General features: G+C 44.9%; 1 protein-coding gene across 9 annotated transcripts; it reads left to right on the top strand.

Annotated features, from left to right (window-relative positions):
- Nucleotides 1-7: 7 nt before the first annotated feature.
- Nucleotides 8-16,949, top strand: PLIN2 (perilipin 2). 9 transcript variants are annotated; one of them, XM_026506472.4, is made up of 9 exons: nucleotides 8-168; nucleotides 1,371-1,422; nucleotides 1,734-1,929; nucleotides 3,449-3,531; nucleotides 4,270-4,555; nucleotides 5,399-5,580; nucleotides 6,655-6,789; nucleotides 7,665-7,955; nucleotides 16,544-16,949. In XM_026506472.4, the coding sequence occupies exons 2-9, from the start codon at nucleotides 1,393-1,395 to the stop codon at nucleotides 16,682-16,684; spliced, it is 1,344 nt and encodes a 447-aa protein (XP_026362257.2). In that variant the 5' UTR covers nucleotides 8-168; nucleotides 1,371-1,392; the 3' UTR covers nucleotides 16,685-16,949. The 9 variants fall into 9 exon arrangements, with proteins under 9 accessions (XP_026362257.2, XP_048079007.1, XP_026362259.2 ...); XM_048223050.2 differs by having other exon boundaries at nucleotides 14-164; XM_026506471.4 differs by having other exon boundaries at nucleotides 49-160.
- Nucleotides 16,950-17,284: the final 335 nt, after the last annotated feature.

Genomic DNA, 17,284 nt, shown 5'->3' with positions numbered 1-17,284 from the left:
CGCGGGCGGGGCCTGCGGCTGTTCCGTGTCCCGGGCCGCCGGTCACGTGGTGCGGAGGCGCGCGGGGGCGGGGTGGGTGGGGTATATAGCCCGGTCGCCCGCGCCCCCTCTTTGAACGCTGCGCGGGACTTGCCGGAGTTTGTGTTCTGCGCTGCTGCGGGTCGGTAGGTGCGCGCTCCCTGCGCCCTGCGGGGCCCCAGGCGGGAACGGGGGGCGGGGGTCCCGGAGCCTGCGGGCTTCGCCGCCTCGGGGCGGTTTCCGGGTCGGAGCTGGGAAGGGGCGGTCTGCGGGGCCTGCGCTTTCCGCCTTGGCTTTGGTCCTTTGAGGGTCTTCCCGCAGCCTCAGTGCGGGTGTAGCTTTCGGGCTTGGTGGCGGGGTAACATTTTCCATTCGTCTCGCAAGTACGTTACTGAAAAGGAAATGTGCTAGCACGTTCTCCGCAGGCAGAATTTCCTTAACGGGGTTCCCAGCAGCGACAGCGAGGCTGTGGGCACTGGCGCCTGACTTGCGTCCTAAGAAGGGCTCTTACTCATTTCCTGCAGCCTTGGGACCCTCGGCGGCCGGAGGGTGAACTGGCCGGGTCTGAATTGGCCGGCAGCGGGCGGTGGGGTTCTTCTTCCCACTCTGCTGCTTAGCACTGAGGCAGTCTATGTGGGTGTCTACGCGTCTTCGGAGGCACTAAATTTCCATGAAAAGCCTCCTGGAATGTTTCTCGATTCCTCGGAGCTCTTGTGCTTAGTCTTTCCAAGACGAGTTTCAGTCCTTTCCCAAGGAAGGAATAAATCCCCCCAAAGGGTTGTGAGAAACATCTTCCACTAGAAATCTTTAAAAAAAAAAAGTATGTATTTTTATTTTATTTTATTTATTTTATTTTATTTTATTTTTTATTTTATTTTATTTTTTACAGATTTTGTTTTTAAGTAATCTCTACACCCAACATGGGGCTTGAACTCAACAACCCCCAGATCGAGTCTCATGCTTTACTGACTGAGCCAGCCAGGCGTCCCTCTCTTTCATTTTAACGTGGTTTTTAACTTGGTTCCAGTGTTTTTGTGAACAGATAATTCCTATTTGAAAGGCATTTCTAGTATCCTGGTGGACAAGACCGACATCTCAACAATACAGTGGCTTTGCTTTTATCCTCCACGGGCCCTCTCTTCTATTGGAACTTTACCCATAAATTCTGAAAGCTGGCTTCATGACGTGTTTGCCCAGGAGAGAGCTGAGAGCCAGAGGGTGGGGAGAGGTGCAGAAGACTACAGCTAACCTTATCTTGAATTTTTCTCTTGCTGAAATTGGTGTTTACCTGGGTGGGGAATGAATCTGAGAGGGTCTTACCCTGTGTCCTGACATCAGTGTCTCTTCCACAGATTTCTTTTGCCTAGAAGAAAAATGGCATCTGTTGCAGTTGATCCACAACCGGTATGAATTTTGAATACTGTTTCTTTTTTTAAATTTTATTTTATTTTATTTTATTTTATTTTATTTTATTTATTTATTTGACAGACAGCGAGAGAGGGAACACAAGCAGGGGGAGTGGGAGAGGAAGAAGCAGGCTTGCAGCGGAGGAGCCTGATGCGGGGGCTCGATCCCATAACGCCGGGATCATGCCCTGAACCAAAGGCAGACGCTTAACCGCTGTGCCACACAGGCACCCCTAAATACTGTTTCTTGATCCCTTTCCTTGCCCATGTGTTTTGAAGGCGTTAACACTGCCCTCTGCTTGGTTGCAGAGTGTGGTCACTCGGGTAGTCAACCTGCCCTTGGTGAGCTCCACGTATGACCTCGTCTCCTCGGCTTATAGCAGTACAAAGGATCAGTATCCGTGCCTGAAGTCTGTGTGCGAGATGGCAGAGAAGGGTGTGAAGACCATCACCTCCGTGGCTGTGACAAGTGCTCTGCCCATCATCCAGAAGCTAGAGCCACAGAGTGAGTTCTGATGTCTTCCTCAAGATTCAGTCCAAGGGATTGGGCAGGGGTGAGCCAGGAACCGTCTGGAATATGTGAATGCCAGCCTTACGCCTCTAGCACTTAGAGGCAACGCCAGGGAATTGTAGCCTTTCCGGAGGCACCTGCTGCCTTTACTTAGAAACTGCCACATGTTGTTGGGAGTTGTTATAGGGGACAACAGTGGATGTTGAGAGTTAAACCGTCCCCCAGAGAGGCCTCTGTAGACTGAGATCACAAGGGAGCTAGTGGGTGAACTGATACAAAGAGCTTCATGAACTATTTTCGAAAGAACATCTTTTGGGATGTAATTAACACGCCATACAATTCACCCTCTAAAGTGTACAATTCAGTGGTTTTTAGTATATTCATAGACTTGGGCGAGTATCTTTACAACCAGTTTTAGAACCTTTTCATCACCTCAGAAGGGAACCTCACACCTTTCTGTTAAGGATGATAAAAGTTCTGGAAATAATAGGTTGGTAATTGACATCGTCAGTGAGCTTAATGCCACTGAATTACACATTGTATATACTTAGGAGTGGGATTGTTGAGTCCTCTAATAACCATGTAAGCTTTTGAGGAGCTGCCACACTGTTTTCCAAAGCAGCTGCACCATTTCATAGTCCCACCAGCAGCGTATGAAGGGTCCCATTTCTTAACGTTATTAACTGCTTTTGAGTAAAGGTTTAAATCATTCCTCTAAATTGTTAGATCATGGACTTTGAGGACTATAGGAACCTTTATTTTATTTTTTTTAACTTTTTATTTATTTATTTGACAGCAAGAGAGGGAACACAAGCAGGGCGAGTGGGACAGGGAGAAGCAGGCTCCCAGCAGAGGAGCCTGATGCGGGGCTCGATCTCAGGACTCTGGGATCACGCCCTGAGCCGAAGGCAGACGCTTAACGACTGAGCCACCCAGGCGCCCTATAAGGAACCTTTAGAGACCAGTTTTCCAACTCTGCTCCTTCTCACATGAGCTTGATGTTAGTGCGTGGGCCGGCCATCATTGGAAGGGAAGCTTAGACTAAATACTGGGCTTTGCTGGGCAGATCGAGGATGGTGATAGCATACTGTTTACTGGTGATGACAATACACTGCCACTTACTGGATTAAGTGTAGGTGGGGATTAAACTGGAGTGGAAACACCGATTTTTGAGAGTTCTCGATTTACCTCACTCCCAGAATGTTGGTTCAGGCCTGGCTTGTCTTGGCCTTCACCTTGGATACGGTTGATGAGGAAGAAGCTTCTTAGCCAGCTTCCTACCTGGCATGTCACTGCCTCTGCCTGCTGCTCCCCTCCACCCCCATATTTCCCTGTCAGAAGAGAATTGCCAGCAACCTGCTGCTGAGCTAGAGACACTGGGCGATGCATTGTACAGTAGACGAAGACCCACATTCTTGCCAGTCCTTCTAAAAGGCCAAAGGTTGAAGGTGTAGTATAGTAGCTACTCATTCTTACCTGCACTTGACATTCTCTCCATTTGTGATTCTTCCAGTTGCGGTTGCCAATACCTACGCTTGTAAGGGGCTAGACAGGATTGAGGAGAAACTGCCCATTCTGAATCAGCCAACAAACCAGGTGAGCTCGGGCAGGAGTGCTGAGACTTGGCACCTCACACATCTTCATGTTCTGTTCAGTACAGGCTGTGCATATCATAAACGGGAAATACTCTCTCCTCCTGGACGGATTTTTGAAAGGCCACTCCCTTACTTTGAATTATTGTCAGGTTATGTCTAAGAAGCAGAGATGAACTACCCACTTTGGACTGTAATGCTTTTCGTCTGATCTTCATTAATGTGTGGTTCTGCCTCTGTAGACGATATTGCTCTCACAAATAACTGATTCCCGTGTGGTTCTAGACAAATCCAGACATGGTGTTTAGAACCTTTTCTCACTTGGTTATCTGAAACACATCCAGGAGGGTGGAGAATGACATCCCTGCCCCTGTGTTGGCCTTCTGGGGCTGTGTGGACGTGATACCTCTGTCTACGCTCATAGGCATGCATGAGCTACTCTTGCTGTAAGCATATCAACATGGAAAATGCCATTTGTCTCTACAGTACTCCTTGTGGCTTGTAACACATCTGTCTAGTTTAAAAAAAATACTTAGACAAATTTTATATCACTGGACTTCATTTTTTCCTCCAGCAACCCTTGAGTGGTGGCTGGTAGGGCAGACACAGGAAATTGAGGCTTGTCAACTCTTAGTGACTTGCGTAAGACCTAAAGCCGGAGAGTGACAGGGCAGCAAGGCTGCCCTAGTTCATATTTATGCCTGTGCTTCTCCTTGGCCAAGCAATCTTTTTCTATTTGTAGGTTGTTGCCAATGCCAGAGGTGCTATGACCGGGGCCAAAGATGCTGTGACAACTACTGTGACTGGGGCCAAGGATTCCGTGGCCAGCACCATCACTGGGGTGGTGGACAAGACCAAAGGAGCGGTGACTGGCAGTGTGGAGAAGACCAAGTCTGTGGTCAATGGCAGCATTAACACAGTCTTGGGAAGTCGGGTGATGCAGCTGGTGAGCAGTGGAGTAGAAAATGCGCTCACCAAATCAGAGTTGCTGGTGGACCAGTACCTCCCTCTCACTGAGAAAGAACTAGGTAATTGGGGGCGCCTGGGTGGCTCAGTTGTTTAGGCGCCTGTGTTGGGCTTGGTTAGTGATCTCGGGATCCTGGGATCCAGTCCGGTATCGGGCTCTCCCCTCAGCCTTGAGTCTGTTTCCCCTCTCCATCTGTACTCCCTCTCTCGCTTTCACTCTCTCTCAAATCTTTCCTTTTTTAAAAAAAGAACTAGGTAATTGGATTTTTGTCTTGAACTAATAGTTTATATCTTAAAGCAGTCTTTTAAAACCACTTCATTGAGATCTATTTCATATACTGTGAAAGTCACCGGCCTGTTGATTGAGTTAGAGTTGCCCGGCCATCTCCACAATCCAGTGGTGCAATGTTTCTGTCATGCCGAAAGACCCTTTGTGCCTGTTCGTAGGCAATCTGCCTTTTTTTCCGGGGCAACTACTAATCCTTCTGTCTCTGTGGACTTTTGTCTTAAAGCAATCTTGAGTTTCACATTGAATTCTGCACAGTAAGTTTGGAAACTTCAGGGAGAAATTAACTTAGACAATTTTTCTATAAATGGATTGTCTTTAATGGGTTGCTCTACAGAATTGTTAAACATTCGGTGCCTGCTGTGTGCCAAACACTGTGTGGCCCACAAAGCTCACTCCAATTGAGACATGAGTAGGTGAAAGTGTCCAATGCAGTGTTCTATATGTGTTGGGTGGTCAAGCCCAGCAGCAGGCAGGAGCTGTCTTAGGGAAATGAAAGCATACTTGCTAGGTGGGTGGATAGACTTGACAAGGTAAGATCCGGGTTAGAGGCCAGGCCTCATCACTTCTAGCTGTGATCTCTTATGTTTTTTTGTCCTTTTTTTCCCCCTAATTTTAGAAAAAGAAGCAAAAAAAGTTGAAGGGTTTGATACCGTTCAGAAGCCAAGTTATTACGTTAGACTGGGATCCCTGTCTGCCAAGCTCCGCTCACGTGCCTATGAGCAGGCTGTCAGCAGGGTGAAAGAAGCCAAGCGAAAAAGCCAAGAGACCATTTCTCAGCTCCATTCCACTGTTAATCTGGTGAGTAAAACTTGATTTAAAGGTAACTAGAGTGAGTTTGGTTATCTCAAGGGATGAGAGTAAATGTGAAATCCAAGAATTTTAATCTTTTTATTTTTTTTAAGAGTTTATTTATTAGCACAAGTAGGGAGAGCGGCAGCAAGAGGGAGAGGAAGCAGCAGGCTCCCCACTGAGCAGGGAGCCCGACGCAGGGCTTGATCCCAGGACCCTGGGATCATGACCTGAGCCAAAGGCAGACACGTAACCGACTGAGCCACCCAGGTGCCCCAGGAATTTTAATCTTAATGAAAAACCCAATAGAAAAATGGGCAAAGAATACACAACTCTGAGAAAAGGAAGTACAGATAGCTGAACTCTAGGAAACAATGTTAATCTTACCGTGAGGGGCCCAATTACAGATGCTTCTCTTGGCCTCTCACACTGGCAAGCTTGATGCTGTGCGTAATGAGGTAGGAAAGAAGGTGTGCCTGCCCTGGTGCATTTCTGGGGGACACGGGGACTGTTCTGGGCAAGTTACAAGTATCTATGCCTTGAGCAGTTCTATTTTTGGAAGTGTTTCCTGTAGACAGTTACAGAAGTTTAGAGTCGAAAAACCTTATAAGCAGTGCCTGTGAACTAATAGGGAGCTAAATTGCTACATCATAAAAGAGCTATTGTGTAGCCATTGAAAGTTGCCAGGTGACAGAACAGTATGAACTGTCCTGCCATTAGAAACTGGGTTCTTCTTGGAAGGGGAAAGAGGTAGCTGGCTACAGGGAAGAGGAGGTTTTAATTCTTTTCCTTTTGGCATTTTATCTTTTTGTGAACATACGTATTAAATTTGAGTTGCCTTACCTGTGCTAAACTGAAGGTAAATTGGGAGACCATGGTTTAATAGTTCAGTAGAGGCAGTAGAGAACTATGATTACTTGGCTGATTTATAAAAAAAAAAACAGTAACAGTGATAGCAGGGGTCTCAAACTCTCATGGAAATTCTTGTTTGTTTAATTTTCTGATTGATACCATAGATCTGAGAACAGGCTAACGAAAATGTCTGACTGGCTTGTTCCTTTGTGTTATTTCAATGTGTTCCAGATTGAATTTGCCAGGAAGAATGTGCATAGTGCCAACCAGAAAATTCAAGGGGCTCAGGATAAGTTCCACGTCTCCTGGGTGGAGTGGAAGAGGAGCCTTGGCTATGATGATACGGATGAGTCTCACTGTGCTGAGGTAAGACACTGGGGACGGAGCCCTTCCCTGTGGTTTCTGAGGAGGATCTTAATCAGATTTTGTATTTCCATTTTCCCATTATTCCTCAGAATACTCTTCTCTATCAAAAGTTTGAACAATACTGTGTACCTAGGTTAAGTGAAAGAAAATCAAAACGTGCAGTAAACTTTTAATAGCCTACGGACACACGTATTGCCCGTTAACAGAATACTACTAAGTGAGAAGCATGGGCCTTGCCCTCCTACTGGCTGCAGACCAAACTAATGGGGGTACAAACACTTGTACTGCCCTTCTTTTTTTTTTTTTTTTTTTTTTAGATTTTATCTATTTACTTGACAGTGTGAGAACACAAACGGGTGTGGGAGAGGGAGAAGCAGGCTCCCCGCTGAGCAGGGAGCCTGACGCAGGGGTCAGTCCCAGGACCCTGGGATCATAACCTGAGCGAAGGCAGATGCTTAATGACTGAGCCACCCAGGCACCCCTGTACTGCTTTTTGGCGGCATAAATAGTTGTTATGAGAATACATAGGAAAGGAACCTAACTCACTTTAGGGTAAGGCTGGGTGAATCGGATGGGGTCCTGGAAGAGCTCTGTGCTAAGCTGAGATCTACTGGGTGAATAAACTAGGTAAAAGGGCCCTAACATTGCAGACAGACAGTAGCATACTGTGGTCCTAGGAGGTGGTTCTTTGGGTTCCAGCAGCTAATATGCATATGAAAAGTGCATAACACTGCTCTACTCAGGGTTCTTAGGAGGATTTTTAAAAGTCAAAGAATCCCACGTACATGGTAGACACACAGTTTACTGTAACTGAACTGATTCATAAAGAGCACTGTTGCATCTACTGCTAATTTTTAAACTTGTTTTGTTTTTAGCACATTGAGTCACGTACTCTTGCTATTGCCCGCAACCTGACTCAGCAGCTCCAGACCACGTGCCACACCCTGCTGTCTAGTATCCAGGGGTTACCACAGAACATCCAAGATCAGGCCAGTCACCTGGGGGTGATGGCCAGCGACATCTACTCAGGGTTCCGCCATGCTTCCTCCTTCAGGGAAGTGTCTGACGGCCTCCTCACTTCCAGCAAGGGGCAGCTGCAGAAAATGAAGGAGTCTTTAGATGATGTGATGGATTATCTTGTTAACAACACACCTCTCAACTGGCTGGTAGGTCCCTTTTATCCTCAGGTGACCGAGTCTCAGAACGCTCAGGACCGAGGTGCACAGGAGGACACGAGCAGTCAGGGGGCCCAGGAGTCAGGAGGCCCAGCAGCCTGAGCCCAGAACACGTTAACAGTGTCCTTGTCACCAGTACGGGGTGCAGCCAGCCAGAGGAGACGTTCTGGGATGTTGAAATTAACCTGATACACAACTCTGAACTGGGGGAGCCCCTAGCTAGAGAAAAGGTCCTCACTTGTGGTTACTTCTAACTGGATTAAGAGCTTTACAGTGTTTAGCTTTAGAAGAGTTTTGTTGTTTACCTGGCTGGTAAGAAAAGAATGATGGGTTGGTCAGAGCCTAGCCAGGACTCCCAGAAAGTTTCCCTGCATTTCTGGTCTCTTCCATTGTTACTGCCGTTGCTATTTGTATTGAATAAAAGCACCTTCATGTGGTGGTGTGGGCTGGTGTCTGCTCCGGTCTGGTCTGAGCAGGCTTCCCCTCACTGGTTTGTCTCAACAATGCACACCTGTACAACTTCTTTTTACTTTTTTTTTTTTTTATTATTTTTCATGAAGGCAGGCACCCTATAAGTTCAATAAAATTCACTGCAGAATAGATCAACTTTATGTGCTTTTGTGTGTTGCTTTCATAGAGCTGCTTGGCCTGCATGACGGTTATTAATACACATACGTGCATTCCAGTCGGCCCTCTGGGGAATTCGCCTGTGCAGTAACACTGGAGGGCTAGTGCTAAGAATGCCGTGTTTGATAACAGGGTTTTTTTTTTCTTTTAAGATTTTATTTATTTGACATGGGGGGGGAGAGCAAGCACAAGCAGGGGGAGCGGCAGGCAGAGGGAGGAGCAGGCTCCCCGCTGAGCAAGGAGCCCGAGGGGCTCGATCTCAGGACCCCCCCCCCCCCCCCCCCCCGGGATCACGCCCGGAGCCAAAGGCAGTTGCTCAACTGAGCCACCCAGGTGCCCGATAACAGGTTTTCAACAAAATAAAGCTAAAGTGCATGTAGGAATTTGTACGAGGTGATAGTCACTGTCTTTATCTTCCCATTTTTAAAAAACATTGTGAGATTCTGTTAGGAATGGGGTGAGGGGCAGAGGGAGAAGCAGACTCCCAGCTGAGAGGGAGTCGGGCTCAATCTGGGGACTCTGGCATCATGGCCTGAGCCACCTAGGTGCCCTTTTTATCTCTCCATCTACTTGACCCCTGGGGGGAGGGGTGGTTAAGCCTGTAGAAGGCTTCTCAGGCTGCCTGCCTTGCTGGAAAGGAATCAAAACGGAAAGGAAGCAAGTGAGTGACTCCTGGCATCAGTTTCCTGCAAAGGCAGCAGGCATTTATTGCGAAAGGGCTGTTGAAAGTGTGAGCCCTGAGCTGAGACTGGTCAGTGTCCATTCTCAGCCTGGCTGGACTTGCTCTGTTGTCACTTTGGCAGAAACTCACTCTAGTTGGTGAGATACCTTTAGAAGACCAGGCGAGAGTAATTAGACTTTGGACCCTCTGTAGGAAAATCTGTTTACTTCCTCCCTAGGGTGTTCAGACTTGCAGCCCCTCAATGTTGGTCAACTCGGGAGGAAATCTCATGAATCTCCTTACAACAAAGTGGCGGTATGCCAGACTGTTTCAAAAACAACTTAGAACTTGTGAAATAGAGCTACGTGCTTCTGCCTGTTCTGCGAAATAAGGTTAGCAAGGCTGCCTTTCGGCAGAACTGAAGTCCAAGATTTGTCTCCCCTTTTCTACCCTCGTTCCCCCCTTCTCAAAAGAAGGAGGCAGCATATAACTGCATGCGCCTTTGACGTGAGACCTGTCAAAGCTTACAAAGGTACAGAACTAAATTTTTCCCCTTGAGGTAACTCGGGAATCAGCAAACAGGTGAGCTGAATTGGAAGCAAACAGGTGAGCTGAATTGGAAGGGACGGACTCACTGAGATGCTTGAATCCTAGGGGCATTTGGTTTCTGGGATGGGGGACTGCCACAATTCATGGGCTTCCGGGATGGATCCTACCCATTCACATGCCTGTCTGCTCCCAGTAACGCATTTTCTAGAGCAACTGCCTCAAAACTTCTTTACTATTCCTTAAATCTATTTTTTTTAATAATTTTAATTTTTTTAACTTCTTAATCTAAATTGGACACGATCTTGCCCCTCTGCCTCAAAACTCCAAGGCTCCTACCTTGTGGTTATTCTAATTGGTTGGAAAATTACATTGCCTAGCCTACACATACTTTCTTAATCCTGAACAAACTTGTTTCCCCATCATAAAAGTTGTGCCAGCTGAATTGCTCAAGAAAATGAGATGGTTCTCAAAGTATTCTTTGTGAGCCAGACAGAATATAAAGACTACTTTTAGCTTCCAGAAGAGCGCCGCTAGCCCTCGTTTTTTGCCATGAACTACGTACACTTGTGGTTTCGTCTGTCCTTGTGTCTTGAGTTTGTGCCCACGTGCATTCCGTTCTGTTGTCAACATGTCTCAAAATCGTGTACTTGCTTCTTAACAGCTTTATTGTTGCGTTAAACTGGCAGTTTTGGTTTAACAGACTTTTCCCCAAGGAGGACAATTCTTGTGAGGAAAAGCTGACTAAGCACAGTAACTATGGAAGATTTTTAAACGTTTGGCTGCATGAAGGCTGGCATGGCATGCTTGAGGGTTCAAAGATTTTTTTTTTTCTTTGCATGTAATAATACGGACTCTGGTTGGTTCTGGGTAAAAAAAATCAAAGGTACAGGGTGTACTAGGCATTAATCCCTTAGCCTCAGCGCTCTCACCTATAATGTACAATTGGTGATGCTTTCACAGATGGAAGTGAAGTGTTTGAAGATGGGGTGTCTTTCTGTTCTGTGCTAGAGGCCTGGGGACACCATCTGTGGGGCTGTGACTTACAGTATCTTTAACTTGCCAGTCCGGGTGTAAGTACATGATACCAGGTCATGATTAGGGAAATACATCCACGTTGATAAGGCATTGTAGATACTGAAAACTGAAATTCAGTCTATCTGAGCTATCTTTTATTTATTTATCTATCTATCTTATGTATTTATGATTTTATTTATTTGAGGTAGAGGGCATGAACAGGGGGCAGAGGGAGAGGGAGAAGCAGGCTCCCCGCCGAGCAAGGAGCCTAATGTGGGGCTCAATCCCAGGCCCCCGGGGTCATGATGTAAGCCAAGGGCAGATGCTTAACTGACTGAGCCACCCAGGTACCCCTGAGCTATCCCTTTTAGAATACTATTTAGCTCATGGAGGTGGCTGGTGAGGGAAAGAGGAATACAGAGCAGGATAGATATTTGTGCATAACTCTTAAATGAAGTCTAAATGATGCCTGGGAGAGTAGATGGGGTGTATGGAAAGGAGGGCCCCTTGCTAGCCTGATCTGCCTGGGCTGTCATGGACTTGGGACTGTGCCAGCTCCAGGAGTGACCTAGTATTGAGGTCTGCAGGGATGGTCTTGTGAGATGTGTAGGTAGCTACATTATTCTGTATATGTAGCTGCATTAAAATTATTTAATTCAGTATTTGAGTTTCTAATAGTGTAAGGCCTGAACTCTGCCCTGATGGGAATGGAAAGACCAGAAACTTTCCTCAAGAGATGTTTATAGTCTTGGAGGAAGCTTGTTGATGAATATTCAAATCACATCCTGGTATAGAACACTGCTTGTCCCTCACTCTGGCCCCAGGCTGCTAATTGGAAAATTCCCTACCTTTATTACAAGATTAACCTGCAAAATATTACACTTCAGCATACAGCAGTATAGGAATGGCAAGGCAACAAATTGGATTTTCTGCTTTATTGGCCAAAGCAAAAGAGAATGCTAACTTAGGAGGTGTTTCGTGTGTGTGTGTGTGTGTGTGTGTGTGTGTGTGTGTGTGTGTGTTGGGGTTCTAATGTCTTCCAGAACTTAAAGTGAGGAAAGTAGTGGACAGTGTTGTTAATTGACACTTCACAAAAGTAATGAAGAGACTAATTGGTACTTTTATGTAGATAATGATGGAGAAATAGTTACCACTTCAATTCTGTTTTCCTTTCTCTTGCGTGTATACATGAGAGTGGAATTGTGAGTGGGTCATACAGTCATTGTGTCCAATTATTTGAGGAACAATTGTTTCCACAGTGGCTGCAGCATCCTATGTGCCTACCAGCAAGGTATGGGGATTCTGATCTCTCTACACCTTCACCAGCACTTGGGGAAGCCAACCATTTAAATGAACACTTAGCATTAAAAAGAGTAGATGTTGTTTTGTCTACTCTACACAGGCTAGAGCACAGGAAAACTCAGCTAAGGAGGTAACTCGTGTATCTATCAGACCGACCCCGTGTATAAAATAGCCCTAGTGAACTCTCCCCACGGATTACATCACATCAGGGAGCCTTCTCCTGTCCTCCGTTGTCTATGCCCCGATTATCAACTGGAAAGATAAAATGCAGATTCCTGGGTTCCACATCCAGAGAATCTGTTCACTAGGTCTGGTGGTAGTACCAGGCATCCGCACTTTTTGAAAGCATCCTTTAAAAAAAATCAGTAACAACAAGAACCTTAAAGCATCCCTTAAAAAAAAAAAGCATCATCCTAGTGATTCTGCTACGGGTGGTCTACTGACTTCTTTTAGAGAAGCAAAAGAAATGGGAAACAAATTACTTTAACTTGAGACAAAAATAGGGCTAGGGTTACCTATAGTCCCTTTTCTCCGAATAAGATCCTCAGTGTAGGTTCGATAAAGCGTCCTAAGACCCACTCTTGATTTACTTGCTCAAATAAATTGAATACACAGGAGCTAACAGTGACCAGTGCACTTAAATTTTGTTGGGATCACTTCCTGCGCTCGAGATCTAGCCATTTCCACACAGACTTGTTAGCTAAGGACAAAGCATCTGGGTACAGGAGGGTGTTTCTACAGCAGGGAAGGGGATATGCACCAGGAGATAGTACTCAGCTGTACCGAACTGTTCAAGTAAAGCAGAACCAAGATGCTCCCAGCTCTCTAGCTTGCAAGCACAGCAAGAAGGTGCATATGCTATCTCTTATGGATGGGGAGACGTTTCTGCTAAATCAAACCCTCACCAGGGTTTACCTTATGTGTTTGGTATTAGAGCTAATCGTTACCTCTTGCATGATCCTTTCATAGCCCTGTATATCAAATCACTTTTATACAAACAAGCTTCAGGTTTTATTTTCACTTCATTAGTGCTTCAGTACTTTATTTCAAAATCAAATTTCCCAATTCCGTGTCATGTTTATCAGCACTGCATGCTCACTCACCTTTACCAGCAGGTGAAATTCTCACAGATGATATTTTTCCTTTTTTTTTTTTTTTTTAAGATTTACTTATTTTGAGAGAGAGAAAAAGCACATACACAGGGTGAGGAGAGAGAGAAATTGAATCTCTCACACACTCCCAGCTTAGGACTAAGCTGACCCCAAACTCCATCCCTGGACCCTGAGATCATGACTTGAGCTGAAATCAAGAGTTGGGCATTGGGGCGCCTGGGTGGCACAGCGGTTAAGCTGCTGCCTTCGGCTCAGGGTGTGATCCCGTTTATATGGGATCATTATGGGATCGAGCCCCACATCAGGCTCCTCTGCTGTGAGCCTGCTTCTTTCTCTCCCACTCCCCCTGCTTGTGTTCCCTCTCTCGCTGGCTCTCTCTATCTCTGTCAAATAAATAAATTAAAAAAAAAAAAAGTCTTAAAAAAAAAAAAAAGAGTTGGGCATTTAACTGACTGAACCACCCAGGTGCCCCAATGTTTTTATTTCAGTAATAGTCTCGCTTACCCAGGGCCCCAGGCCACCAGTAGGCCACCTTTAGGTAAATTAGAAAATGGCACCTAGCCTCAATATATGTAGCGCCACCTTCTGGAAAGTTGGTATAGTAAAGATGGGAATCAACGAAGTCTGTGCTAGGAAAGGTGCCCCCTAAGGTCGTGTGGTGAGCAAGCTGTAGAAGGTAACACAGGGTCACAGAAATTCTAGCAAGGTCACTTGGTTTTCTTGAAAAGAATGTGTTGCTGGTCTCCTGTCCTTTCAGGGAGGGACTGTGGTTATCTCATTAATTTCATAGTAAGTATCTGATTCTGAGTTTGGCCTCTATCCCTGAGGGACGTTCTCTGCAAGAGACTCCTTACACTCCATCAGTGGTCCAGACTGCACTTGTTCATGTCAGTTGAAAAGGGATTTATTTTATACACGTGTGAAATGATTTCTCTTGTGCCACATTTGTAAAAAGCTCATGTAGATGGTCAGGCGCAGCCACGACATTTTGCATTAAACTCACCATGGAAACTTGATGGACTGTCACTACCTCTTGGTTGCCCCACCCGCTGTTGTATTCACAGCCCCCAAGTAGCTTTTGCTGATAGCCAGGAACTCAATGGAAAGTAGATACTCCGGATCATTCTGGATTATGGAAACAGAATTATTCATAGGGCTCTTCTAAAGCATCTCAGGTACCAGAGGCGTTTTTTTGTTTTTTTGTTTTTTTTTTGGACGGTAGTGCTGAAAACTTTTCTCCTAAAATTTTGAGTGTGGGATCATCAACCTCTGCAAAGAATTTCAGGCCAACAGTTACCTAGCCTATAGGTGACTTTGGAGGGGCACGCGTGCGCACACGTGTGTGTGTGTGTGTGTGTGTGTGTGTTGGTCTTTAAGGAACTAGTGAAAATAAGAGCTACTGTTATTGAGCACCTTTTACGAGTTAGGCTCATTCTACCTTCGTTCTTCATCTGTAGCAACATGAATTAGGGATTTTCCTCACTTGAGAGGTGAGGAAACAGGTTGAAAAGAGAGGTGGTAGGATGGGGATTTAGTTTGATGTCTACTGATGTTAAAGGCCAAGTATTTTTTCTGTTCTAGCACTCTCTCTCTTTTTTTTTTTTTACTAAGATTTTACTTACTTATTAGCACAAGCAGGGGAAGCAGCAGGCAGAGGGAGAAGCAGACTCCCCACTGAGTAGGGAGCCCAATGTGGGATTCAATCCCAGGATCCTGGGATCATGACCTGAGCCGAAGGCAGACACTTAACCGACTGAGCCACCCAGGCGCCCCTCTAGCACTCACTGATAGGAGAAAGCTGCAGCTTGCCTCCTTGTTTGGGGCCCAGGAAATTTCTCTGCCTGAATCTTCTTGTGTTGTTGCTTCCTGTTCTATTGTATATTTGTTAAAAACAAATAAAGTGATACTGAATGTTACAACATACAATGAATACAGATAGTTCAGAAGAGGGTGCTAAGTCAGGTTTATCTTTTAACTCAATAAGGCTAAGGTTGCAGTAGTTGGCTTATCTGGCTGATGTTCTGAATGAATTTGTAGAAGCGTTGTTGGCTTTTGTGGATGTCAGGTTGCATTGAATATTTGCAAAGTCAACATCTGTAAATAGCTAGAATGCAGTTTAAGCTGCCCAAACTGAGAGCCTCAGGAACAAATGGTAGAACTTCGTAGTTGGACCCGACAGTTCTCTGAGCACCTGAGTTTGTAGGGCAAAGTACAAGAAACAGGATTCCCTCTTGTTGTCTGTTTTTCTTCTTGTTTCGTTTTACTATTTCTTAATTGTGAAATATACACACATCGAATTTACCATTTTAGCCATTCTTAAGTGTACAATTCAATGGCATTAGATACCTTCACCATGTTGTGCCATCATTACCACTTTACGTTTCTAGAACTTTATCATCCCAAGCATAAACTCTGTACCTATTTTTTTTTTAAAGATTTTATTTATTTATTTGACAGAGATAGAGACAGCCAGCGAGAGAGGGAACACAAGCAGGGGGAGTGGGAGAGGAAAAAGCAGGCTCATAGCGGAGGAGCCTGATGTGGGGATCGATCCCATAACGCCAGGATCACGCCCTGAGCTGAAGGCAGACGCTTAACCGCTGTGCCACCCAGGCACCCCAAACTCTGTACCTATTAAACAATGACTCCTCATTCCTTCCTCCCCCTCTGTGTTTCGATGGGTTTTTGTGGCTGTTAGTTATTTTTGCATCTATTAGGTGATTAGCTAAACTTTTTCTCTGCTGTCAAGCTTTTCCAGCCTTTAGTAATTATTAGACCTTACTAATTTTCTGCTTCAAATCTGCTGTTGGCTTGGAAACACCACTTAGCTTATCAAAACTGCATGTAAAGGAAGACTTCAGAGAACTTCTTATCCCTGAAAGCCTTTCCTCTGCAGAGAAGTACTAGGACTTTGCCATGGCTATTGCAACTATTAAAAGACCTTGTCCTTCCTCAGTTCCTAGACATTTCCCAAAGGGTTTATATTTCTAAGTCAGACTTACGGAGAAGTGGGGCATTACTGTTTTTAAGAGACTAGTAGATTAATAGATGAATAACCAGAAAGGCTTATATTTTTTTTTCAAAAAAGCTTGCATTTAGTAAATTCCACCCTGGTTAGTTTCCTTTCAAAGAGAAGTTTCTGTACTGTTTTATAGTATGAGTGAATTGGGTGAGTAAGACTATAAACACCTTGTCAGAAAGCACATCTATGGAGAAAGTCAGGTTCATTCACACGCAGTCGTGTCTCCACGAGCGGGATCTGACAGCACACTTCATTAATGTTTGTTTTAATATCCAAGATTCTTCTTTTTCAGGTATTTGATTTCACAGCCATAGACTTGGCATCTGAGACTGATGAAATTCCAGATATTATAGCTTTGGAAGAGGAGGATGGATCAGATCATTCACAGGCTAATGGCCCAGAGTCCTCTCAGAGCAAAACGTTGAATAACTAACTAGGAAATACTCCTTTTGGCTGAGTACACAATTCGTGTCACATTAATCTTAATGCTTGCTCATGTGTTTATTCCTGAGGCTTTGGAGATTAATCTCTTGTGGGTTAATCTATTCTTTTTTTTTGGCTACTTGGTCTTAATTGTAATGAAACTCCAATTGGTCTAAACTTTTGTAAGAGAACCTAGTTCTGCAGCATATATCATTTCATGTAATTCTTCAAAATTTAATCATTGAAATGCCTGTAATAAAAATTATGCTGTATAATCTTGAATCAGAGTGATTTTTGTTGTTGTTGTTGTTTTACTGATATAGTGAGTGGATACTTTTGTTTTTATTTTTGGCTTCCCCGTATGGGGGTGTCTCAGTAGGTCTGCAGGTCAGGGATTTTTGTTTTGTTTTGTTTTGTTTTTGTTTTTGGCTTTCTCCTAGCCTAGCGATAGGCATCTGATTGAAAATAGGTCAACTAGGAGGAAGTATATCACAATGAGTAAAGACTGTGGGTTCCAAATCTTGGCTCTGCCACTTACTAGTTGTGTGACTTTAAACAAGTTACTTAATTTCCCTATACCTCTACTTCCTCATCTGCAAAATGGGCATAA

This window comes from Ursus arctos, unplaced genomic scaffold (assembly GCF_023065955.2).
Source record: "Ursus arctos isolate Adak ecotype North America unplaced genomic scaffold, UrsArc2.0 scaffold_18, whole genome shotgun sequence".
Lineage (NCBI taxonomy): Eukaryota > Metazoa > Chordata > Mammalia > Carnivora > Ursidae > Ursus > Ursus arctos.
Note: the sequence above shows the minus strand (reverse complement) of the source record. Positions and strands in the feature narration are given on the sequence as shown.